This window comes from Hyperolius riggenbachi, chromosome 1 (genome assembly GCF_040937935.1).
Source record: "Hyperolius riggenbachi isolate aHypRig1 chromosome 1, aHypRig1.pri, whole genome shotgun sequence".
In the NCBI taxonomy this organism is placed as follows: Eukaryota; Metazoa; Chordata; class Amphibia; order Anura; family Hyperoliidae; genus Hyperolius; species Hyperolius riggenbachi.
In genome coordinates, this window is record NC_090646.1 from 567014865 (window position 1) to 567040974 (window position 26110).

Genomic DNA, 26110 nt, shown 5'->3' on the forward strand with positions numbered 1-26110 from the left:
CCTCCCCCCACCTACTCCTAACACTAATCTCCCCTCTCTATATGCCTAACACTACCCTCCCCCCACCCACTCCTAACACTAATCTCCCCTCCATCTGTGCCTAACACTACCCTCCCCACCTACTCCTAACACTAATCTCGCCTCTATCTGTGCCTAACACTAACCACCCCCACCTGCTCCTAACACTAATCTCCCCTATATATATATATATGGCTAACACTAACCACCCCTTACATCAAATTGGGTGCTGCTATAGCCACTAATTGTAAAGCAGTCAATAGCAGTGCCCAAATTACCAGGCGTGCCTTATACCCATTTTAATTTCTACCTTTCTATATTTATCCAACAAAAGCTTAACTAATATGTTTCTTCTAACTGTGCTCCTAGGCATGGACAAGTGAATCCAGACTGGGCATGTGCAAGTACAGTCCACACATGTCTAGTAGAACAAAGGCTTTGTGCCCGGGGCCACAAGTGTATTGGAATGGCGGGATGCCTCTGGATCATCCAGTAGCTTCCAAATACAGAGGTCAGTATCTAACCCCCCAGGTTTGCTTTATAAAAGGTTTCTGCACACAGACCATCAACAAAAAGTGTATATGAATTTTATAAGCATTTTCTTCACACTGACTGAGAAACAGGGCAGGTGCCTACTACTATCCTCAATAGCCCTATACATTCACCCTGAATACTCCTTTATAGGCCAATACTTGGCAAAGGCCTCTGGCTGAATGGAGATCACAGGCATGCAATGATGCAGAACGGAACAAAGCAAGGGAGCACAAAACGTCTACAATATGTTCAGCAAGCATGTAGCGAGTATAACATTCTTCCATGCACTCACATTGTGGTATCCAGAACCGATGAACAATGGTTACATGGTTACAGTAAGTAAATGAAAAGAGAGTATGGAAAGCTGAATAGTCGTTAATTACACCTAATCAGGTCTTCAAACTACTAAGGAGGTTAACCTCAACCCGTACAATACTTCCCCCGCCTCCTACCCTATCTACCTTTCTGCTTTTATAGCACCTCCCATCATTGTTAGTGGGCTGACATTCATTTCTACTGGCAATAAATTGAGTAAATCTGGCAAGATAAGTCCTCACCTGGACAGGAACTATGCAGTGTTGCCTTCATATCCCCATTTGGCATTTTTACATCTGCAGAACAGCCTCCTTTTTTCCTTTTTGATCTTTTTATTGTACACTTGTTTTTGTAAACCATATTAAACCCAACACCTTATTAGAACAATAATATTATTATTTCTCTGGAATGCAGGCCTAGCATTCTCAAATTCAGATGACAAAACCTGCATATATACACTAGATTTTAATCACCTGACATAGGCTGCATATATAGGCTGCATGGCTACAGCTGCACAGTTTGTCTGTACTATGATCATTCATTAAAGTGGACCTGAACTCTTGCACAAGACAGAAGGACAACAGAGAAAGTAATACTGTATGTATTTGGAGAGTTTAGTCTTTCTACCCCCCCCCCCCCCCCTCATCTGTGACTAATCACAAGTTGTAATTTGGGTCTATCAGCTGTGTTAGCTCAGGAATCTTCTCTGCCATGACAGAGCAGCTAATTTGTAAACACAGGATGTTACCCTATGTCTGCTTCCATGAAAGCAGGAAGTAGACACACTGCAGATTTATTGTAGGATTTGTATCAGCTGTCACAAAGGAATGTTCTTCTTTAACCTCCCTGGCGGTAGGCTTCCTTTCTGATTTTAGGGTCTAAAAGCAGTACAATTTTTTCATTAGCTTTTAGACTCTAGAAGCAAGAAAAAAAAAATCATACTTCCAGAGAGCCTGCAGCAGCCACTGCACTTACCTCTTTAGGATCCAGCGCTGCAGTTCTCTCCCTGTCCTCTGGGTGACACTATAACCCTATAGTGAGATTGCCGGCTGTCATCATGATGACAGATGGCGATCTCACCAGAGGGATCCAGAGCCTCCGAGGACTGGAAGGAGAATAGCTGCCAGCATCTGGATACTGAGGGAGGTGAGTTGAAACGCCCGCGACACGCTATACTCCATGGCAGCTACCATGAGTCAGGCTCGGGGTTAGCGCTCTGAGCTGTGGATTTCCAACCCCGAGTTCTGAGTTCTGAGTTCAGGTTTGTTTAAACTGCTTTCTGGAAAAGTCAATATTGATCATACTGGGTGATAATTTTTAATCTTAGTACAAACCTTCACAGGTATGCTGATTGCAGCCTAACTGGCAGCCAACAATGACTAACAACAGCCTGACTTTTTAAAGTGAAAGGGGGTCAAGAATATATCCCAGAAACATCACCCTGCCTTTGTGGGGCACTGCCAAGGAATGCATTGTTTTATACTGTGTGTAGCCACAATAAACAAGTAGACTTGTTGATGTTCCCTGAAGATAGGAACTGTCTCAGTTACATGAGAATAAAATTCTGCATAAGAATAAGAATCTGCAAAATTGGAGTTACTGTTATGGGGCAATAGTCTCTCATGGAATCTCCAGCCACAGCAATGGGACCATTCCCCTTTCAGTACAGCCAACTGTAATCCAATAGCCATTTACTATGATGATGGAACTGTTTTTATTAACCTGGAAATTGTTGTTCAAAAATTGTTGCACCTGAATATAAAAACTCCCTCTATAGATTTACATCCGACAACACAACACAACTGACTACTGTCCATAAGCTATATGTTGAGTCTAAAGCCCCATCTACATGATACGATTCTTTGTGCGATTCTATTACGATTCTATTTACGATACGATTAAATCCAACATATCCGATCGGGATTCGATTCAATTCAATTTGCCATTGCAAAACAATGGCAAATCGAATAGAACAGAATCCCGATCGGACATGTCTGATTTAATTGTATCGTAAAAAGAATCGTAATCGAATCGCACAAATAATCATATCATGTAGATGGGGCTTAAGATAGGGGATGAAAAATCAGATAATCAAGAGGATAAGAGGGATCTAGCACAATGAGGGGCCTTCAGATAGGAGCTTAGCTCAGCTATACTGAGGTCATTCAATAGCGATTTCAGGTCACAAAAATGGTATTTGGACTTAATGTGTTATCCTATCACCCGGTTACACTGAGGTCTTAAATGGACAAGTTAAAGGGACTGAGGCGGGGGAGAAGTGCCACAATAACCCTACTAAGTGGGGCACAGGCAAAATTGTAGTAAGTCAGCAACAGTATTATCAAGAAATAGCACGATAACGAAAGTTATGTAGGTGACAGGCCAAGGCCATACATGGGAGGCCAGAGGTTCAAATTATTTGAGGGCTAGACAAGGGATGGGGGTGTCATGAGATAGGAGCAGGTGTGTCACTACAGGCAACAATCAATAGAAGTCCAATGGTCATACACAAGGCAATCCAAATAATCAGACTTCAAGGTTCACTGGACAAGAGCAGAACTTTACTTGGGCAGGGACCAATCAGGTGGAACTACAAGTCCCAACACTATTGGCTACCGAAGTAACAGAGTGGCCACTCAGTAATTGTAATGATGGTTCCGACCACTGCAGAGGATAAGGCAGGTACATGACTACTTGTGCGTCTAACAGGAAGTCAGCTTTGAGGACGCCGCTCCAGCCCAAGTAGGAAGCTAACTGCTCCGTCCTGCTCCTGGAAGAGACGGAAGCGTCGCTGGAATGCCTGCTAGGTTAGTTGGTTACACCAGTATGGGTGTTTGGAGAATGGGAGGGGTGAAGCCAAGCTTATAGGAAAAAAGTGGAATTTACATATTAATTAAGAAACTTATTTATCTGGAACTACTAATTATTTTGACATACAGTTTTCACTGACACTAGCTTATAACTATTTTATAACTATGTTCTTTCTTGCTTACTCAGTATCAGTTAGTTACTCAGGTTTGCTAGAAATTCACTTTGAGAGACAAAACAACTGTGGACCTATATCAACTTGGCCTCATATACAATGAGCAGGTATTACTCCATGTCACCAATGCTAAATAACAGGTGGAAATGTCCTTGAAAGAAGTTTGAGTCATGCTTAAAAGCCAAAAGATAAACTGTTTTGCATATATGGACATGCAATAGCAATGGATGACAATTGGAAAGAAACATCATGCAACTACATCCACTGAATAACTAACTACGGGCATCATGCTTCAATGAGGTGCAGTAGAGAAAGTACAATCAAGTACAATACAGCACTTTGCACAGTTCATGGAGACTGTGCGGTTAATCTTACCGATTCAGATGACTTGAGCATACATAAAGGCTGTGAAAAGTGTTAATTTGTTAGTATGCAAACTCCCTGGCAAACATTCTTCATGAGAAAAGCAGCAAATATAATTTCCATTTGTTAGTTGTTAGGAAAGGAGCATTCTATGCTGGTTAGTTGTAAAAACTACATGTAGAAGTTAGTGTATGTACAAGTTAGTGTTTTTTATGGGATAAATTAAGTGGACATTTGTGTCATTATTAAAGTACCATACTCCTTTTCAAATAAGACGTAGAACTTAAAGGACACCCGAGGTGAAAATAAACAAATTAAATAAACAATTGTATCTATCTTCCTTCTCCTAAAAATAGCTTTTTAAAATATTCCACAGTTGTATTCTATATTTAAATCTACTTTTCAAGTTTTTACTTTTTCTTGTTTTTGCTCAATGACACATTCATTGAAGTATGTCAGAGCTAAAATCTATGAACTAGTGATCCTTTTTATCTCTTTCCTGCTCTCAGAAGCCATTTTCTGAGAGGAAAGTGTTTTATAGTTGTAATTTCTTATCAGTGAGGGTCACATTGTAGTCTGACTCAGTCCTAACCCAGGCAAGAACTGCCATTTGCATACCTGATGTTTAACTCTTTCAGGCAGAGAAAGAAGAAAAAAACACAGCACAGTATTCGTGTGCTTGGCACTGTACATCCACATATCTATCTCATCATGTCACATGTCACCTCGGGTATCCTTTAATGCACAATAAAGAGGTCTTATACCCATGTAATGCTTGTATTAAATCCATTCAGGAAAGATTGTTTTAGTTGATTTTTATTTATAAAGTCACAAGTACTGCTTCTGTGTAAATATAAAATCCTTCAGATAAAAGACTGGTGAAAATGCAGTGAATTCTCTCTGTTCTGTGCATAAGGCTGACATCACCAGCAAGATGGCAGCTCCCATACAGAAAACCACAGCCAATTAGCTATGAGAATGAAGTGTGCTGTAAATATAGGTTTTGAATCACTGCATGACAGTAAAATTGCAGTGTACAAACAGAACACAGCAATTTTACCGGTGCGCACATAGCTCAACTAGCATTATGTATACACTATGTCAGTTGCTTCTATAACCCTGCACATTATGTTGTGTATGCAATAAACTGGGTTAAGCAGAATTACATGTAAAGTCTTACTGCATGATGAGTAGATCAGAATGCAATACACTACATGCAATGCATTACGCTCTACACATCGTGTGATAAGACTTTAAGGGCTCGATTCACTAAATCGTGGTAACTCAAATATCACACCTTATCAAAGATATCACACCTTATCAAAGTTAACATACCTTATCAGAGTAGCATAGCGAGCACTACAAACTTATGCCTGTTAATTGGCAATGGCACTCGCCCTGCCCTGAGCCCCTGCGGGTTCGTAGCACTCACTATGCTACTCTGATAAGGCGTGTTAACTTTGATAAGGTGTGATATCTTTGATAAGGTGTGATATTTGAGTTATCATGGTTTAGTGAATCAAGCCCATAGAACGTAATTCTGCTTAAAGGGAAGGTTCAGGGACTGTTGAAAAAAAATAAAAATCCGCATCCACTTACCTGGGGCTTCCTCCAGCCCGTGGCAGGAAGGAGGTGCCCTCAGTAGTTCTGAGCCTGCGCAGTAAAGCCCGGAGGACGTCCGATGACGTCAGCGCGCCGCCATGAGGCACATTTTGGAACGCAGAAGAAGCCCGACCTGGCCGCTGGGCTTGCCAGGTCGGGTAGACCACCGGAGACCACCGGGAGCCTGCGGAGTGGCGCCGAGGGCACCTCCTGCCTGCCATGGGCTGGAGGAAGCCCCAGGTAAGTGGATGCGGATTTTTATTTTTTTTCAACAGTCCCTGAACCTTCCCTTTAATGCAGTTTATTGCATACACCCCAATGGCCCATGTGCAGTTACCTTTTTCTTCTGAGTCATCTCCTAGGAGACAATATTCACTTTCTCTTTACCACTTTATCCACCATTACAGTATATCTACGTCCTCTGTGACTTCATCTAAGCCACAAGGGGGTAGATATAAGTTGTGTAGCTGAAGCACAGCTGTGCACAATTGGGAATTGCTCCTGTGCACACCTCCAGCACTATCCGCTGCAACACTAATTGGTGAAAGGGAATATATGTTCCCTGAGCTAATAAAATTGATTTTTACCATTAAAAACGCTTTTATTTTCTCAGTTCTTAGTGAAAAATACACACTGACAGGAACATAATCTAAATTTTGTGATAAAAGGTAGATATAGTTAAACAAAATATGTGTTTTATGTACAGTAACACTTTTTATTTTTAAACTGGAATTGGTAAAACTGAGAAATGTGTTTTTTTTTCTATTCTTATCCTCTTTTTCCCATTACAATGCATACAAAAAAATAGTTCGAGAGAAAAAATGCCATACAATGAAAGCCTAGATTGTCTTAAAAAAATGATATATATTTCATTTAGGTGTCATGAGTAGGGATAAAGTTATTGCTGATTGAATAAGGACATGGCTTACATGTGAAAACTGCTCTGGTCCATAAGCAGTAAACAAGGTCTGGATGCAAAGTGGTTAAAATAACTTTTAAAGTAAACCAGAGAAGAATGAAATCAAAGGATTTATACATACCTGGGGCTTCCTCCAGCCCCTTCCACATCGATTGCTCCCACGACGTCTTCCTCCTCCTTTTCCCGGTCCCGGTAGAAGCCCGGCGAGTCTGTGCGCACTGCGCATGCATGGGCCGACCACGTGCACACACCACCCTGTGACTCCATGGCTGGGGGCGCTCTGCCCCGTATTACTGCGCAGAATGCTCCCAGCCGTGGGAGCGAGACGGGAGCGCGTGCAGCCGCACTGTGCAAGCGCCGACTGACCCCGACTGGGTATATTTATGGAGATACTACCGGGACCAGAAGAAGGAGGAAGATGTTGTGGGGTTGATCAATGCGGAAGGGGCTGGAAGAAGCCCAGGTATGTAAACCTTTTGATTTGATTCGTCTCTGGTACACTTTAAGCATTTTACAATTAAAAAAAGCACTCTCAAAATTATCTATTATTGGTGGTTTAAAAAGCAATTTATGACAAGGTGTAAAAATCTGACCCAGGCGAAAACTGCGGAGAAAAAGTTAATTGCATATGGGCTCATGTGCATGATAGAAGCAATGTGCATTGTGGACATTATCCCAGTTGCAGCATTTGTGAAATGCAAGTTATAATGGTGGCATAAACACGTAAAATTGCACATATTTTTGTTTGTGAAAAAAATGTGTATTCTAAGTTCTTATACATTTCTCTACATTGACTTCAATGTAATTGGTGAAAATGTATATTTTCATTCCCATATATTTTCCTATGTCATCTGTACGAGAAAGTGACATTTTTGCAAAATGTATGGCGCAAATAAAATGCCTATATTTGCTCATCACTAAGGACTTGTTCACACTTAGGGCGTTTTGTGTTATTTTTTTAGCGCCAGCGATTTTGAAGATCGCCTTAAAGGCACATGTGCAATATTTCCCTATGGGACAGTTCATATCAGCGTGTTTCGTCCGCTTTCCGCTCAGCAAAGTTCTGCATGTACCATTGTTGAGGCTATTTTGCTACAATGGAAGGTATAGGAAAAGCGCAAAACGCTCACAAATCGCTTTATCTGGCGATTGCGTTTGTGCTTTTCTTAATAAGTACATTGTATTTATTTATTTATGGGTGAAAGAGTTCACCTCCTGACTGTCGTCAGGAAGTGAAAAAATGGAATCGCTCTACAAAAGCGCTTTGTTCAAAATCGTAGCGCGCAGTGGAGCGTCGGGAGGGGGAAAACGTGAAAAAAATAAAAAATTGCTTGCGTTAGCGATTTTGATTTCAGATCTGAACAAAGCCTCACAGCTTATTATATATCTCTAAATTTCACTGCATGTGCCTGGATGTAAGATATGAGTGTAGGAGGGTTTGTGTTCACCCAATGAAAACAGGATATGAAGAAAGTTTCACCTATTGGCTGTGGTAAAACTACTATGTACTATTAATGGCAGTTACATATCTTATAAAGGATTGTACAATCAGATTGTGATGCGTGTGGTCGGTTTAAAAAAATTAACCGAATTACACAGCATGCAGATGATACGATGATATGACAAGCATTCACCTGGATTTCAACTTGCTCCTCAGTGTTTTCCCCAGAATTTTTTTCCAGCCGGGTGGCATGAAAAAGTAGCCGGGTGGGGCACAAAGGGGGAATGCAGGGTTGGTGATTCTCCACTTACAGCATAGGAGGAAGATGAGAAGGTGAGGCAATGACAGACAGGTGCTCACCAAAATTAGCTGGGTGGAACATCCGGCTAAAAGAGCCTGGGGAGAACAATGCTTCTGTTGCTATATTATCTACCTTCTTAATTAGGCATTTAAACAACTCACCGACTCGATGGTGATATTGTCTTTTTGAGACAGGAAGACACATAAATGAATGGTGCCCAGTACATGGTCAGGGTGCTGAGGGTCCTTCAGGGTTAATGCTACTTCCTTTGTACTAGAAATATAAAAGAAAAGAAGGAGAGATTAGGTTGTTGTCAGTAATCCCACACTTACCATACAGATGTAATAATCGTATTACAGTATCAGGGATAAAATATATTTTCTAAATACGCTGACTTGTTAATGAATTCAATGTGCCATGCTATTATGTCTTGTTCCACGCTCAGGAATATGCTATTTTGACATAAACATATTATTCTTATTTTCAGCACAACATGTCAGCTGCTTGCCACAGCAACATAAACTAATGTAATTTGCCGTGACACACATCATCCTGCATTTTATAATTGATAGGAGCGCTGTATTGTAGCCAAGCACACGCATGATTATATTTAGCCTAGACTTGTAACTTCATTATCAATTGAGATACATTCTCAGAAAACCAAAAAGCAAGTGTCTATAATCTAGCTATTGACAGCATCTATCTATCTATCTACAGTATTTAATCTATCCAGTATTTACCATTAATAATAATGCTAACAATAGCACACATATTTTATAAACAAATCAGTAGAAAATATGAAACAGAAAATTGGGCATATGTTGAAAAATACATTTCAATGGCAGGAGCACCTGTGGCCTGTAAGTAGAGAAGGAGAGACTGGGAGCCCAATGGTGTGATATCATTAGGTAATCAGATGAGATGCATAGCTATGTGGATAATACTCACAAAGATGGGTTCCATATAATAGATAGCGCTCCACTTCAGTTGTAAAGATGAGATCAAATGCCCCTATAGGGACCGCACTCACCCGTCCAAATTGACCACTGCTAGACTGGTCAACATAGGCTCTGATTCTCTCCTCATTCGAGCTCTTTTGCTGTCTGATGTCCATCCAGTTACTGCAGCTCAGGATAGGTAGTCTCCCTTTCAGACTGTCTCCTCTTTAAGCTTGAGTTCCATATATACCTCATAAGCAAGAAGGAGATCCCATAGCGTGACTCCATTAAAAGTTAAACAGTTTTATCTTGTTGAATACTCACAAAGGTGGAATTGGTACAGCGTTTAGAGTATTAACAGGCTCTCCCCCGTGCCTCCCGGGTAGGCCTGAATATAGCATCGTTGCTCTGCATCCTAGCTGCCCGTTCTCCCGTCCTAGCATGCTTCCTGGTTGTCCTCCGGCTCCAGGACGGACGGACGTCAGACAACAAAAGAACGGACGGACGTCAGACAACAAAAGAGCGGACGGACGTCAGACAACAAAAGAGCTCGAATGAGGAGAGAATCGGAGCCTATGTTGACCAGTCTAGCAGTGGTCAATTCGGACGGGTGAGTGCGGTCCCTATAGGGGCATTCAATTTTATCTCATCTTTACAACTGAAGTGGAGCGCTATCTATTATATGGAACTTTTTCAGAAGGGTTTGGCTATACCTAATTAGAAGCGCAGACACCAGAGATTATTTTGATTGGCAGTGAGCTGTTTTTAACAAAGGGAACAGAGGACTTTATTGATATTGCAGCGCCGTTTAACAAAATATAGAAATATACACAAAGATGGGTTGCAGATCCCTGCAACCATCGTATTGTATAAGCCTACAGAGAAAAAAAAAACATCTCCGCTCGGTTTTCCACGTCCAACAGGATTCTGGTTGGTCACTCTCCTGGGATTTTTTGGACTTACAAAAGACTGCAAAGCTACGACCTCCCATGGAGGTCTGAGTGAATAAATACAGGGTTGCAGGTGCCCGACGTAACAAAAATAAGAGCAATAATTAGAATCAGTAATTAGAAGGGAGGTAAATGCTTACCTCTCCAGAAGGTAGGACACCAGGTAAACTGTGAAAAAGATTTTATTCAATACTCGAACTATAGACAACGGGTTTCACGGGTCTTCCTCAGGTCAATTAAAAAATAAGCCAGTGTAACAATTGCTGTGAATGTAAGTGCCTCTAAAACTTAGGCTCATACATAATTAACTTTTTCTCCTGAGTGATATTTTCACACTTTGTCATTATAATACCCTTTAAAGAGAATCTGTATTGTTAAAATCGCACAAAAGTAAACATACCAGTGCGTTAGGGGACATCTCCTATTACCCTCTGTCACAATTTCGCTGTTCCCCGCGGCATTAAAAGTGGTTAAAAACAGTTTTAAAAAGTTTGTTTATAAACAAACAAAATGGCCACCAAAACAGGAAGTAGGTTGATGTACAGCATGTCCACACATAGAAAATACATCCATACACAAGCAGGCTGTATACACCCTTCCTTCCTAATCTCAAGAGATCATTTGTGTGTTTCTTTCCCCCTGCAGCTATCTTCCACTGAAGTGTCAGGCTTTTTCTTCCTGCAGAGTGCAGACAGCTGTGCCTGTATGTAATTCCTCAGTATGTGAAAGTCCAGCCAGCTCAGAGGAGGATTTATCCAGCTTGTAAAAGATAATAGAGCAGAGAGAACCTGCCATAATCTAAATAACACACAGGCAGTGTGCAGAGAGGGGCCTGGAGGGGGGAGATGCATCACAGAACCACAACACTGAAGAACTTGGCAGCCTTCCAGACAAAGGCTGACAAGTCTGACAGGAGAGAGATAAGTTGATTTACTATAGAGATGGTGATAGTAGAACGTGCTGCAGTAAGCCAGAGCACATTAGAATAGATTTTGGAACTTGTAGGATGGAAGAAAACCGGATGAAATTTTTGTTACGGAGTCTCTTTAAATCATCAGCAAGCAAGCAAATACTCAAAATAATTTTAATAGTACTTTTACAGCAACTTTTTAATACTTTTTCACTTGCAGAGCGCTGAAAAGGCATTTTAAAGAGAAGATGAGAAACTATCTCCTAGGAGAAAACTCAAGAGAAGCAGATATGGCCCCTGTAGTCTTATCTACCAGAGAAAAATATACAAGAAAAAAATACACATATCCAGGCACATCGCCTCTAGTTAGGACATTAAATAAGTTGTTAAGGAAAGGGAGGTGCTGAAGGGGGTGTGGCTAGAAAACAGCAAAAATCTATTAACCCTTCGCACTCTCACATGCAAATGTTCAAACAAATGCATTCACAGAGTCACTCATCTAGGCACAACTGTTATCCCTACAGCTAAGTTAAAAGCCGGGGTTTTAGTTCACCGAAGAATGCATTCTTATGCTTAGTCACCTATACTGCGCAGAAGTACCCAGGTAAACATAGGTGTCCTAACTCTGGCCCTGTAACATGCATAGTGCAGACATGCAAACACATTCATTGCATCAAACCTATCAATGGATTAGGAGCACACATCCTGACGTCCTCTCCTGGGACAGACAGTGCATCTTAACAATCGCACAAGGGAGCTAACGTTATGTGTCCATGTGCACCATGCGCATACTCCAGCACAAGCTGTGTGCATGCTGACCAACACATACAGGGGAAGGAGGGAGAGCACTGGATTAGGCCCTAGCCACAGGGGTCAGTAACAAGAAAAAAGGACATATATCCAGGCACATCGCCTCTAGTTAGGACATTAAATAAGTTATTAAGGAAAGGGAGTTATTAATAAAAAGAAGAGGTTGGAGACAGGTATTCCATGGAAGGTTTTTGAGAATAGGTTTCTTTTAGAGAGCTAGCAAACCACCCTGCTTGCAGAGAGCAATTGACTATTTTGTGAAATGCTGGTCCAAACAGGCCAAGGCATTTCAGCATGTGCTTAGTTGGTCCAGGTTGCAGGTTGTCTGGCAGAGGTGATGGAGGATGTAAGTAATATACGGTAAATAAGAATTACGCACATTCAAGACCATTCACCAATAAGCTGTAACAGTGGTCTAAGAGAAAACATTGCTCAAGCCGGATCTCATAGACTGTTTTTTCATTTCATAAAAGAAACAAGGCTGTAGCATTGCCACTCTATATCCCAGTATATTCCCACTCAACCTACTAGCTTACACATAAATCTTAGACTAGTAAATTATTCCTACAGTATATTCTGTCCATGGACTTCACACTTTTTCAAAATGAAGAGTTTTTTTCTTTAAGTCTCACATTTACGTGCTCATATAAATATTTATAGTCAATGTTCTCAAAGTGACACCGAAGCGAAAAGAAAAAAAAAAATTGTATGTGTAGTACGGATAATTAATATAACATTAGTAGCAAAGAAAAATGTCTCATATTTTTATTTTCAGTTATATCACTTTTTTTCATAACACTACATCATTCTCTAATATTTGCAGTTTACAAACTACACTCTGTTTTTTAAAGTATGAAACAGAGCAAAGGTAATGACCCTTTGAACTTCTCAGCAGTAAAATCTTACCTGAAGTTGTCTTTCACTGTTGCTTTGATGTATAAGTGTTTCAGAAAATAGCACTATAGCCCACCAAGTTAGATCGAAGAGCTCAGAGAAGCCCCTTTTGCATAGATAACAACTAAAGTTTCCTAACTCTCCTGTACTGGAAACAATATGCAACTCATACCTTTGCTGTTAATGTTCTATTTGTTAGCTGTACCACACGTACAATTCATTATATCATAAGTTTATTTCCACTTCAGATTCCCTTCAAGAATCTGTTTTAAGTCTAGTTCTGCTTTTAGCCATTGGGATGTGATATAATAAATAAGACATGAAGTTATGTGCTGGATCAATTTATGTTCAGCATGTTTCCTTCTATTTGGGTGAACTCCCAGAAGAAGAACCTTACAAAGCTTTTGGAAGAGGAAAGATATAATATAAACTACCTTATTCCATATATAATCGAGACTCTCAGACATTTCCACCAAATGTGAGCCAGTGAGCCAGTACACTGACATCTCCTGTAACATGAATCAGGTTCATCAGGGCAGAACCTATGTACTACAGAGACAACTAAATAGGTCCTATGCAACAGTCTCAATGTAATTCCCATTGAGTTCATAGAGCACATTATAATATGGGGTACTGTAACAAGAAGCACTAATTTGGGGTGTCAGGAGACAGTATAATGAGTGGCAGTGTAATAGGGGGTAGTAAAATAAACAGCTATACATACTTTTAAAGACCATGCCTCCTGCAAAATAACTGCAGGGGTTCCTGAGATCAAAACATTGTTTGCAGGGGTTCCTTGGGATCAAAAAGTTATTTTCAGGGTTCCTCCAGGGTAGAAAGGTTGAGAAAGGCTGGCATAGAGAGTAGGGTAAGGGTGTCATTCTCCACCAGGTCCTTTATGGCAAGTTGCCTGACTTTCCACCATAATGAAGCCAAGACATCCAACCCTCCCTGAAAGTCTGGATTTTAACAAAAGTTCAGTCATCTGTGAGGCTCTGGACTGAAATTGGTATTGGAATCAAAGACTTTTCCATACATTTAGTGCATGAGTGAAAGCATTTGGTGAAAGCAACTGTAAGCTGGGGCATCCGGAATTCTAAAGATTATAACAGAACATTCCATGAGAGATTTCATTTTACAGCATTAACCACAATGATGTGTGGGGCTGGGCATAAATCAGGGTTAGCTGGGTCACGCATGTAATAGTAATTGTTTGGAACTAAGAGGCCACCATTGGTTTTATGCCATTGCATTGTGGATTGCAATATGCTTAATCGCTAGTAAATTTAAATACTGCCCACTGCAAAAGTTTACTATCACTTGAAGACACCTGAATGGGAAGGAACCTAAATAGATAGGTGATTCTGGGCAGGAGGGTCGTTTAACAACTGTGATCCTCCCTGCTCAGAAGATCGTGGGGAACTCCAGTGAAACCAAATCCATCAGGAAGTTATTGATCATGGGTTATGATGAAGCTTAAAACCTAAATACGGAAATATGGAAGATAGCGTTCATGTAAATGAAAATGGAATTGAGTAACAATATGTGTTCTTGTGTGAGACAGGGCATTGCAAAACATGAATTACGGACTTATCCAGGGTGAGTCTAAGGCCACATATGGTGCCAAACAGGTAGGGAAGCATAGGTAGATTAGGGATAGATGCTTGCCGGTTTGTCCCCAAATAGGTTAAGTTTGGATTCAATATTACCTATGAGACAACCTTTTATATCAGAGTGGCGCCTCATGAATTCTGCAAGTGACTCTATTGCAAGTGCCAATAATGCCAGATACAATGGCCAGCCTTGACGGGTACCCCGCTGAATAGCTATAGGTACTGGTATATTGCCTATTATCTTAAGATTTGCTGTTGGCTTGGAGTATAATTGCTTTCATGATTTGCACTGTCTAGTGGGCCCTGGGCCTCAGTGTCATATATTAGTTTAACTACGGTAATTATTGAGTAGGCTGTTGTTGGTGGAGGATGACAATGCTATGTAACTTAAAGGACAGACTATTGAGAGCTGCTGAGGATAGTGTTTTAGCTGTTTAGCTATCTTAATAAATTTCCCCCTAATAAAGGCCATATGCGTCAGCCAGAGATTAGTGTTATTAGTCTCTCCCGTTAAATTTGGCTTTTAATTGATTCAATGTACAGTATATTTATGTTTGTTTGTTTTTTTATTATTATTTAAAACACTTGTTAAAGTTGGCTTTGAGAAAGTATTATTTATGGCATGGATCAAAATCGCATTCATTTTTCTGCATGTGAAATCACATTAAAGAGAATCTGTATTGTTAAAATCGCACAAAAGTAAACATACCAGTGCATTAGGGGACATCTCCTATTCCCCTCTGTCACAATTTCGCCGCTCCTCGTCGCATTAAAAGTGGTTAAAAACAGTTTTAAAAAGTTTGTTTATAAACAAACAAAATGGCCACCAAAACAGGAAGTAGGTTGATGTACGGTATGTCCACACATAGAAAATACATCCATACACAAGCAGGCTGTATACACCCTTCATTTTGAATCTCAAGAGATCATTTCTGTGTTTCTTTCCCCCTGCAGTTCTCATGCACTGAAGTTTCAGGCTGCTTGTTTCTTCCTGCAAACAGCTTTGCCTTGGTCTGTAATTCCTCAGTATGTGAAAGCCCAGCCAGCTCAGAGGACGATTTATCCAGCTTGTAAAAGATAAGAGAGAAGCTGCCCTAATCTAAATAATACACAGGCAGTGTGCATAGAGGGGACTGGAAGGGGGAGTTCATAGCAGAACCAAAACACTGAAGAACTTGGCAGCCTTCCAGACACAGGCCGACAAGTCTGACAGGGGAAAGATACATTGATTTATTACAGAGACTGTGATAGTAGAAAGTGCTGCAGTAAGCCAGAACACATTAGAAAAGCTTTTGGAACTTGTAGGATGATAAAAAACAGGATGCAATTTTTGTTACGGAGTCTCTTTAAAGCGGTTTAAAACCCTGACATAATATTCAATGAAAACATGTTTACCTACTTTTTATATGCCATACGGTTATCATTTTTGCATTTGTGCATAATTATTATTATTCATTTAGAAGTTATAGGTTTCCAAAAGTACAGTTTTTTTGCTTTGTGAGCTGACTTTGCATTTTATTAATAACTGGTTTTATTCATTGCTGTTTTGCAGGGAGACAAGCTTTCAGCGTCTCTCTCTCTCCAGCAGCTTCTCTGCAGTCAGAGAATGTGTCACATTCCTCACTTGATACATTTAAGTAAACACAATATAACATTATCTGAAGTTCGGATGCGGCAGCATTTCACTGCACTGAACTTTCAAGCTCCGTGTGCAACCCTTTGAATGCTGTTCTAGTAAAAAAAAAATGCTGGTTGCATATAATATGCTGTAAATAATGTTTTGTGCAAAGATGAAATGCAGGTCTATATTCCGCTTTAAAGCGGACCCAAACCAAACATTTTTTAAATTAAAAATATTTAGTTGCACCACTCTGACACATACAAATATAAATAAACACTCCTTCAAGCCTATGAGCATTTCAATGCATGCTTTTCACCCTTCTCTTTCCACAACTAGGGTTATACAGGGGGCAGCCATTAGCAATTCTTCCTTTGCTGGACACTACCTACTCCACCAGTTTGCCGGATTATTTGGCGGCAATATGAAAGGAAGGGAAGGGTTCTTCCAATAAATGTAAAATATTTTATATTTGTCATCATGCAGCTGAAAAAAAATGCTGATATTTATTATTATAATTTAGAAAATAGATTTTATTTCTGAAATCTTGTATTTTTAATTTGGGTCAACTTTAAGACTGTAACAAAAAATGTAAGGAAATTAGATGGCTTTCACTTAAATATGATTTTTAGGCAGAAGAAAAGGCGGACTCCGTCACTCTCCATACAAAACTTTGTTTATTAGCCACCATGAACAGGTACAAAAAAACACCCCTGGTTTCAGCTGGTTCACGTGTTCAACACACCTCTTTAGGACATGTGGGGCCTGTCTACCACACCTCCTATCTAGATATATACAAGTGTCTGCAATGGTCCACACACTGGGGGAGGGAGGGGATGACAGCAGTATGGTAAAAGCACTTAAGAACTTTATCCAAACGACAACTACTTGAAAAAAAGCATTAACTTCATTCCTCTCATTAAAACCCAGATTCCCCAGAGCATCTGCACATGAAATCACAAAAGCTTCTCTTAAGAAGTCTATCATCCCTTCAGCCGCCCCTATTATCGCCTTCTACCATCTCCAATCCTGTAAGCGATAAACAACCTGCATTGGCATTGTGAGCTTCCCTTACATGTTTGATCAAGCGGGTGGCGCCCACCCCATTCTTATTCGACCTCTTACGTTGGAGGAACCGTTCCTTCAAAGGTTGGACAGTTAAGTATGATTTTTGCATTCAGGCACAACAAAACCTTACAGCAGAGCAGCATAATAGCGCACGCTGTGTACATCTTCTAATTGACAATCATTAGCTACTGTGGCAAACTATACTTCTCCATTAATTCTAGCTAGTTTTCTGACAAGTTTCCTCTAACCAACATAGAGAACATCTAAAGGTTACAGATGGTCATCGTGTATGTGCCAACAAATGTAAGAGCATAATGATGCGTGGGAGCTCAAGCTGTGGTGCCTATGAGATGGACCGATGCCCAAATGCATACACCCTTACAGTACACTACACTAGAGCTAGATGAACAATAAACACCTGATTGTCCAGTGGTAGTGTTAACAGTCATATAGGTACAAGTCTGAGTACACGCAAACATTTAGAGGGCGAGAAATCAATCTTTATCTGAATAAAGAGATATTACAAATGTTGCTTTCCCCATTGCATTCCTTCAACATATTTAAAGGTTTAATAAGAGCTTTAAAAAAAAACAAAAACAAAAAAAAACGATACTGTAAACCTGCCACTATGATGAAAACGCCCAAAGAAAGGGCACATACAATGCTAGGATAGAGTGCGCTGCAAAGCATAGTGGTAGCACTGAACTCTCAGCTGCTCTATAGGAATTACAGGCTACTTACAGTATTTAGTGGCTTAACATAATGTGCGATATACAGAAGCAGAATGAGGGCACCATCCAATGCAAAACATTCATTTACTGTAGTATCAGTCCAGCAAAATCCAGCTTAACCAGACAGTAATGCAGTTACCAACAGCAGCATGTGCATGTGCGACTGTGCTTTTAACATTGGTGCGGAGGTGGGTGGTGTGGCACTAGGATGACCAGCGATGGCCGCTTCGCGTCTCTACAGACGCTTGGCCACGCTGGGTCAAAGAACACTTGGTCACGCCTTTGACCAAGCGTGACCAAGGCCTCATTCTGCTTCTGTGGATCGCATGTTCTGCCTACCTGCTACCCACATGGCTGGAGCACACCAATAAGCCAGTTGAGCAAAGAGAGCAGAGACAGTGCCTATACACGGTGAGATTGCTTCCAACCTTTATCTCATTCACTTACATAGTGAGTGCCACACTGACCACACTTTCTCTTATGTATTAAACTGCTAAACATTAGGGGCCTGCTTCATGAAGCTGCACTGCAATAGCAGCACGAGCTAAAAGACACCAGCGTGAGCTAAATACAGGGCTGCACGCTATGCGTGGTAGTGCTGCGTAGCATGCGCTCCTAAATTACGTGTGCCCATTACTATTTTGAGGCAGGTCCTTGCATGTACCGCAAGATGTGAAGTATCACAACCATGATACTTCACGAGTGCGGCCGCTACTACGGTAATTAATGTAGTAGTGGGCAAGCTAGATAACCCCCCAACATGAGATCATTCACGGGAAAAGTTTTGTAACTCAACATCCATGTAACAGATTTTCTTGCCTGAATTTATATTTATGCTTGGATTCATTTATATTTATACAGGACAAGCCCATGGCTAGTGCAGAAAAGATCAATGTTCACCACTCAATAAGGAATATGGGTTTTGTCTTCTTTACAATTTATGAAGACAATCGCTCTGGTAGGATATGTATTGTGCTACAAACTGTCAGAACCAGGCTAATGCAGAGAACTTTCAGATTTCACTATACATTCCCCCACATGCCATTACCTCCATCTAATCCTGGGCACTGGAGGAGAGAATGGATCCCCACTGACACTGGATAAGGTTGCTTTGTAAGAGTGTAGTGGAAAACCACTGGTTACTTAAAAGGTTTTGGACTGTGCCACTGGCTCGGTAGCCTGCAATACCATCAAGGCTACTTCTGTTATTAAAGAAGATCTGCGGTGAATTTACAGCACATTAAAATAAACATATTACTGTTTCCCCCGTCATTCCCCCTCTTCATTTCTCCTATTTTCACCGCTCCCCGCTGCCAATAAACAACTTAATTAATAATATATAATTTTTAAACCTTTGGGCAAGATGACTGCAATGTAAAGTGCTTCCAGGTCAGTACACAGTCTCCCTGTACTGCTGTGAGCTGAGAGATGAGCTGAGTTGAAGCCACAGGAGGCAGATCTCCTTCCCCCTGCTGTCTGGAGCTTGCAGAAAGGTCAGCAATGACTCGTCAGATGAGGTCCAGCAGAGGGAGGGAGAGCAGGAAGAAACAGCTGCTGTATTGTCTGCCTTCTCCTGCAGCACAATATTCGTCTAACTAGACGAATAATTAGAAAGGAGCAGGAGAGAGACAGCACAGCTGTTTCTACTGGAGACAGGGAAAAAAAGATTCGTACTTGTGAAAAGAAGATATCTATTCATTTAAATTGCATTTTGAAAAAGGGCCACAGAACCCCTTTAAAGCAGGTTTAAACTCTATACATGATGAATAAAAAAAAAATTATTTGGCACCCTCATTCAAAATATCACAATCACTCAAAAATTGCATTTGCTAAAAAAACTACAGTGCTTTCTTTTTCCCAGCTTCAGAAATAAGGGACTGCAGGTTCAAAGAGGTACATTCTCATCACTGTGTAATAATTATTTGATTGTGGCAATTATTTATAAACATGTTAATCAATGTACAATTAATGTTTCATTATTTGAAAAACAGAGTTTAATCCCTCTTTAATGGCATCACGTGACAGGCAGCCTACTGGGCCAATCAAAGTGCAGGGATCACGTCCCGAAAAAGCCACTGGACCTGACAGGGCTCAGGATGGGATTAAAGGAGCGGCCATACTTTCAAAGGAGCGCTGGTAAGTTAGCAGCGTATGCTACGCAGCACTACCGTGCAGTGTTCTCCCCAGGGCCATTTAAGTGGGCGGGCCGCCCGGCTGGTTTCAGACCCCGCCCAGCTGTCAATCACCCACCCAGCTGCAAAAAAAACCCAGGCAGGAGCGCTCCATTGCCTGCTAGCAATCAGCGTCCAGCTCTCGCACAATAGGGAGAGCTGACGCTGTACACTGCAGGAGCTGAGGAGCGCTTCTCTGCCTGTCACCTCACGCTGTCTGGTCTAGTGGAGCAGGGATTGGCTGGGCGGGTTGTAAGGGGCGGCACTATGCATCTAGCTGGAAACTCTGCTCCGTCTCTGCCTCCCGCCCTCCAATGAAACAGGCATTATTTTATGCTGGCAGCTCTCTGGCCAATGGAAAGAGAGGCAGCCAAGCAAGCACGCCCACACATCTTTCTCAGCAGCCTGCAGAAGTTACGAGAGGAGAGAGACCATGTGCGTTCCTTCTGCAATCAGGGACAGTCAGTCAGAAGCGAGTCCTTCATTCACCATCCCCGCAGACAGCAGATAACAATGCCGTTCAGATAAGGAGCTGCTGGTCTAATCAGCTAGAAGAGGTGATATAACTTCAGAGCTCAGACGTTTGCTTTTCTTTTATGTTCAGTTCGGGGGAGGATGGAGCATTACAGGGCATGTAGAGTGACAGGGTGTTTCCGAGGCAGCCTCCTCTGCACTCAGCTCTTTTCTGCTCCGGAGTCCCAAACGTAAAGTTTAAAAAAAAAAAAGCAATCTTCTCTCCTGCTGCGTCTGTTATCTACCCCCCAGCTTGCATCCTATCAGTAATGCTCCACCTCCCCCTTCAACAATCACTCTGCATGAACAAAGTGGACCTGAACTCTTGCATAGAAGGAAAACAGTGAAATGTACCCTGCATGTATTTATAGAGCCTGGCCTGTCTAATTACCCCTCTTGTCTAATCACAATTTGTAGTTTTTTTTCCCTGTGTCACCTGACTGCTATAGCAGATAAACTATTTTGAAAGCACAGGAGGTTAACAATGTCTGCTTCCTTGAAAGGAGGAAGTAGAAACAGTGCAGATTTATTGTAGAATTTGTATCAGCTGTAACAATGAAATGTCTTCCATTAAAATGTATTATATTGTTGCTTATCTTTTAGAGAAGAGAGAAAGTTCTGAGTGCTGGTCTGCTTTAAAGGAACCTGAGCACCATAATCTGAAATACTTTCTCCCTAATGCTAGGTACACACGATTAAATTTTCTGACAGATTTACTGTCAGATGGACTATTTCCAACATGTCCAAGTAAACGGAAAATCGATTGAAAATCAGATTAAACATGTTGGAAATAGTCCATCCGACAGTAAATCTGTCAGAAAATTGCATCGTGTGTACCTAGCAGGTACATCGGCTCGTCTCCTCATCCTCCCCCTATGCTGTAAGCAGAGTTGCACTTGTCCTGCACTTCCCCGTCGCACGCCACCCGGCTACTTTTTCATGCCACCCGGCTGGAAAAAAATCCTGGGGAGAACACTGCCGTGCGTATATTTAACTCACGCTGCTCAGTTTATGTTGCGCTGCATTAGCAGAACAGCTTAGTGTAACAAGGCCATTTCTCCAAATAGCCAAAAGAGCCATCCTATCACCACTTTATTCAGCACTGGAGGTAACAAGGTCTTATAGTTGCCCTTCTTTAGGACCTGTCAGGTCAACTGTGCCTGCTTTAATGCTGGATACACACAATGCAATTTTCCCATTGTATAGACTGATTAGCAAGCTCATGGTGACCCAGAACTCATTGGGGTGTGTAAGGGACTACAATGGTCCTAAAAGCCCCCTTACTAAGATGTTAAGAAAAACAAAAGTTTGCTTTCCTAAAACAGAAAGAATTTGCGATAATTCAGGTTGGAGTGAGCTCGAGATGTCTCCCAGGCACCACTGCTGAATATATGCAAATTAACCATTGTACCCTTAGAAGCTAAACACACCTCCAGAACCGCTGGAATGCAATGATGTGTCAGCTTGTTAATATGTACAGAGCCATAATAATCCAACATGCATACAGACTGTTTCGGATTGTTTGATCCTCATCAGTGCATGGCATGGATTAATTTGGCTCTATGGAGTAGTCGGATTTACAAGCCCTACTCCATAGAGCCAAATTAATCCATGCCATGCACTGATGAGGATCAAACAATCCGAAACAGTCTGTATGCATGTTGGATTATTATGGCTCTGTACATATTAACAAGCTGACACATCATTGCATTCCAGCGGTTCTGGAGGTGTGTTTAGCTTCTAAGGGTACAATGGTTAATTTGCATATATTCAGCAGTGGTGCCTGGGAGACATCTCGAGCTCACTCCAACCTGAATTATCGCAAATTCTTTCTGTTTTAGGAAAGCAAACTTTTGTTTTTCTTAACATCTTAGTAAGGGGGCTTTTAGGACCATTGTAGTCCCTTACACACCCCAATGAGTTCTGGGTCACCATGAGCTTGCTGGTTAGTCTGTGCCTCTCGGATTTACAAGCCCTACTCCATAGAGCCAAATTAATCCATGCCATGCACTGATGAGGATCAAACAATCCGAAACAGTCTGTATGCATGTTGGATTATTATGGCTCTGTACATATTAACAAGCTGACACATCATTGCATTCCAGCGGTTCTGGAGGTGTGTTTAGCTTCTAAGGGTACTATGGTTAATTTGCATATATTCAGCAGTGGTGCCTGGGAGACATCTCGAGCTCACTCCAACCTGAATTATCGCAAATTCTTTCTGTTTTAGGAAAGCAAACTTTTGTTTTTGTATAGACTGATTATTTGATATTTTTCAGCATGGTAATTTTTGGATGCAAAAATTGCATTGTGTGTATCAGCCTTAAAGAGAACCAAAGGCGGCTTTGCAAGTAAAAAAAAACAAAACATGCTGTCTGGGCTGTGGGAGCTGCTAGACCAGGCAGCGCTCATTACCTCCTCTCCCCGCCACTCCTAGCTGCAGCCATCCATCATTTTTACTTCTCTGACCTAGGGGTCACAACGTTGCAGATAAAAGTATCTGTGTTCTCATGTGAGAGCACAGCGCTGATTGACATGGAGCCTGTTAGAAGGCTCTGATAGGCGGGGAAGGGGCGTTTTTCAGGCATTCCTTAGCCTGCAGTGGGATGCCCCTTCCCCGTTAGTTTGCTGACATCCTAATATCGGGATGTCGACAGATTGCAGCGGGGCAGCTAGCGGGGTGCAGCAGGCACAGAGAGCGGTGATCAGGGCACACAGAGGTATCTCCTGCAGATGGGAACATGCCTCTGTGTCCCTTTTTTTAGATCTAATAACTCACCTCGGGTTCTCTGTAACTCCATCTGACAGCTTAGCAAGCTGTAGGTTGAAATGTTTGTTGTCTCAAATAAGGTTTATGCAGCTGAAAATCCTGTTTTACACTTTTGATCATGTGACCTAAAGCAGCAGCTGATTGTACAAACAGGTTCTAAGGGTGGGCTGCTGCTTTGTACTGCATCCTCATATCATTTAGACTGCAAGCGACCGAGGTACAGACCAAAATCACTAAAAGTCTGTAGCCAGCAGCTGTGGAATCTGTGTCACGGGATTTGTAGTATTAAAACATTTATAAACACATACGTATTGTAATGCTGGCGGTGATCTGGGTGCAAGGTGAGTTGAATGACGGCTCACCCTGCTGCCGCTAAAATCCTTAGCGGCGAGAGATTTAATTTTGGGTCTGGCAATCGCCGGAACCCCGAATTATCCTTTCTCGGGGCGCGAACTATGGCGGCGCTCAGTTTCGGTGCTCAACACCTAAATGACCTACTTCGTTATATACATCCACAAATCACAGAACTTACAGAGATAAAAGCAAGCTCTGCCAGGGAGGAGCTGCATAAGAAGATGAAAACATTTCTGCTAGCTCTTGTTTATGTGCTGCAGTTGTTATTGCATTGGTTTGTTTACAATTCCTTAATTTAGTCTTCTGAATTGCAATTGTGATAATTACACCCGCATTATACAACATACTAACTGTTCTCTAACCAGTTCACAGTAGAACAGTAACAATAATGTGAATGAACACATCGTTATTATTATCATCTTCATCATCATTGTATGATAATGAAACTACTGAGAATGCCTAATGTAATGTACAGCAGGGTGCTGTACTGACATTGAGGCAGAGTTTACACGTAATAATAAATGCATTTGTTTTGCGAATTTTTCGATTTGGTCACACATGTAGTGCATTCCAATGACATTGCACTATATTTTCAATTTTGTGTGAATTTGCATTTGCTTATTTATCTGTTTGCTTATTTATCTGCAATGCCCCCACTACCTACAGTAAGCAACAATGCCCCCACTACCTAAATGAAGCTACAATGCACCTACTACTGACACTAAGCTACAAATGCATTTTGCATACTACCAATACTAGGGGAGAGGCATGCTGCCAGAGACTGGGTTGCTGTGGATCCTGGGCTACTGGCGAAGGGGACTGCATCCCAGGTTTCCTACAGTCTGGTGAGAGAGTGGCAGGATCGCACTGTGCTGTAAGCAGGTACATCGGTGCAGGGATTGGATTTCTGCTGGAGCCGCAGCAGGCGCTGGGGTCAAATGGGCAGCACCAGCTGATGGCCTATGTGACTCAGAGCCGCCAATGTCCTGGGTCCGGGCAGCAGTGGTAGAGGAGCAGCATCAGTGCAGGGATTGGATTACTGCCGGAGCCACTGCAGGAGCCGGAATCAAGTAGGCAGCTCCAGCTGATGGCCTATGTGACTCAGAGCCGCCAATGTCCTGGGTCCGGGCAGCAGTGGTAGAGGAGCAGCATCAGTGCAGGGATTGGATGCCTGCCAGAGCCGCTGTAGGAGCCAGAGTCACATGGGCAGCTCCAGCTGATGGCCCATGTGACTCAGAGCCGCCGATGAAATACACAGGGAGTCCAGGGAGCAAGAGTGCCGTGTAGACACAGAAGCAGGATGCAGGACTCGTAGCCTGCGGCTGGATAGGTGAGGGGTTCCGCTATGTTCTGCACCTGCTTGTGGGGGACATCTGGCTGCACTGTCGGACAATAAAACGCACTGACTTTCACCACTACTTTTAAGGAGAGAAATTCATTTTTGGGATATTCACAAAAAAATCGCAATGTGATCTTTTCAATAAAGCATTTCAAAATTTCAAAAATCGGGCATGAATGTTTGTTCAAAAAGAATAATAAAATTGTGCATGTGTGTCTACAACAGTCCCTGAGAAGTGATTTGAACAGTTACTCATTGTCACGGACCAGCTGTGAAAAAACACAATCGCACTCGGTTTTCTGCACCGATTGTGATTAACAGTACAATAGCAATTGTACGTGTGGTTATAGCAAAATGCAAATCACTTGGGTTTACTTGTGTTTGCTGAACCTGTGTCTTTGAAATTGGCTATTCAAGTTTTTTTAACCCAGATAAAGACTTTCACATGTACCTGTAACAACTCAGACAGGGTAATTAACCTTGTTACAGTTACCTGGGAAAGACCATTAAGGCGCGTACACACGCCGTATTTTAGCAAACGACGGGTCGTGGACAGCACAAATTGGAAATATACCAAGTCATTTTTTGGTAAGATTGTAGCAGAATGCCACTGACTATCTCAACGGTAAAGACACACTCAAGCGCAGATGAAATTGCGCACGTTTTAAGATATCGTGGATGGTCATAGCTCTTTCCAAAGTCGAGATATTAATTTTGATGCAACCGATTGGACTAGGCTTTTGGTCCCTGGTCTTGATAAAACCACCTGGACCTACTGTGTTATAAATCTGTTATCAGCGCAAATATGGCATTTATCATTTTTGAATTACAGTGTTCTACAATTTAAACCTAAAATCTCCCTCCATGGAGATGGACTGTAATTGGTTTGCACACCGGAGGTGCAGGCTTTGTCCCACCACAAAACTAGCTTCAATAAAACCAAGGTGCATGCAGG

General features: G+C 41.7%; 1 protein-coding gene across 7 annotated transcripts in view; it reads right to left on the reverse strand.

Moving 5' to 3' along the window:
• MCTP1 (multiple C2 and transmembrane domain containing 1) overlaps positions 1-26110 on the reverse strand; it is a 980166-nt gene that overhangs the window by 542432 nt on the left and 411624 nt on the right. For all 7 annotated transcript variants that reach the window (XM_068247591.1, XM_068247583.1, XM_068247617.1 and 4 more), the window contains exon 5: positions 8638-8749. In XM_068247591.1, coding sequence (XP_068103692.1) covers positions 8638-8749 — 112 coding nt within the window. The remainder of the gene's footprint in view (positions 1-8637; positions 8750-26110) is intronic.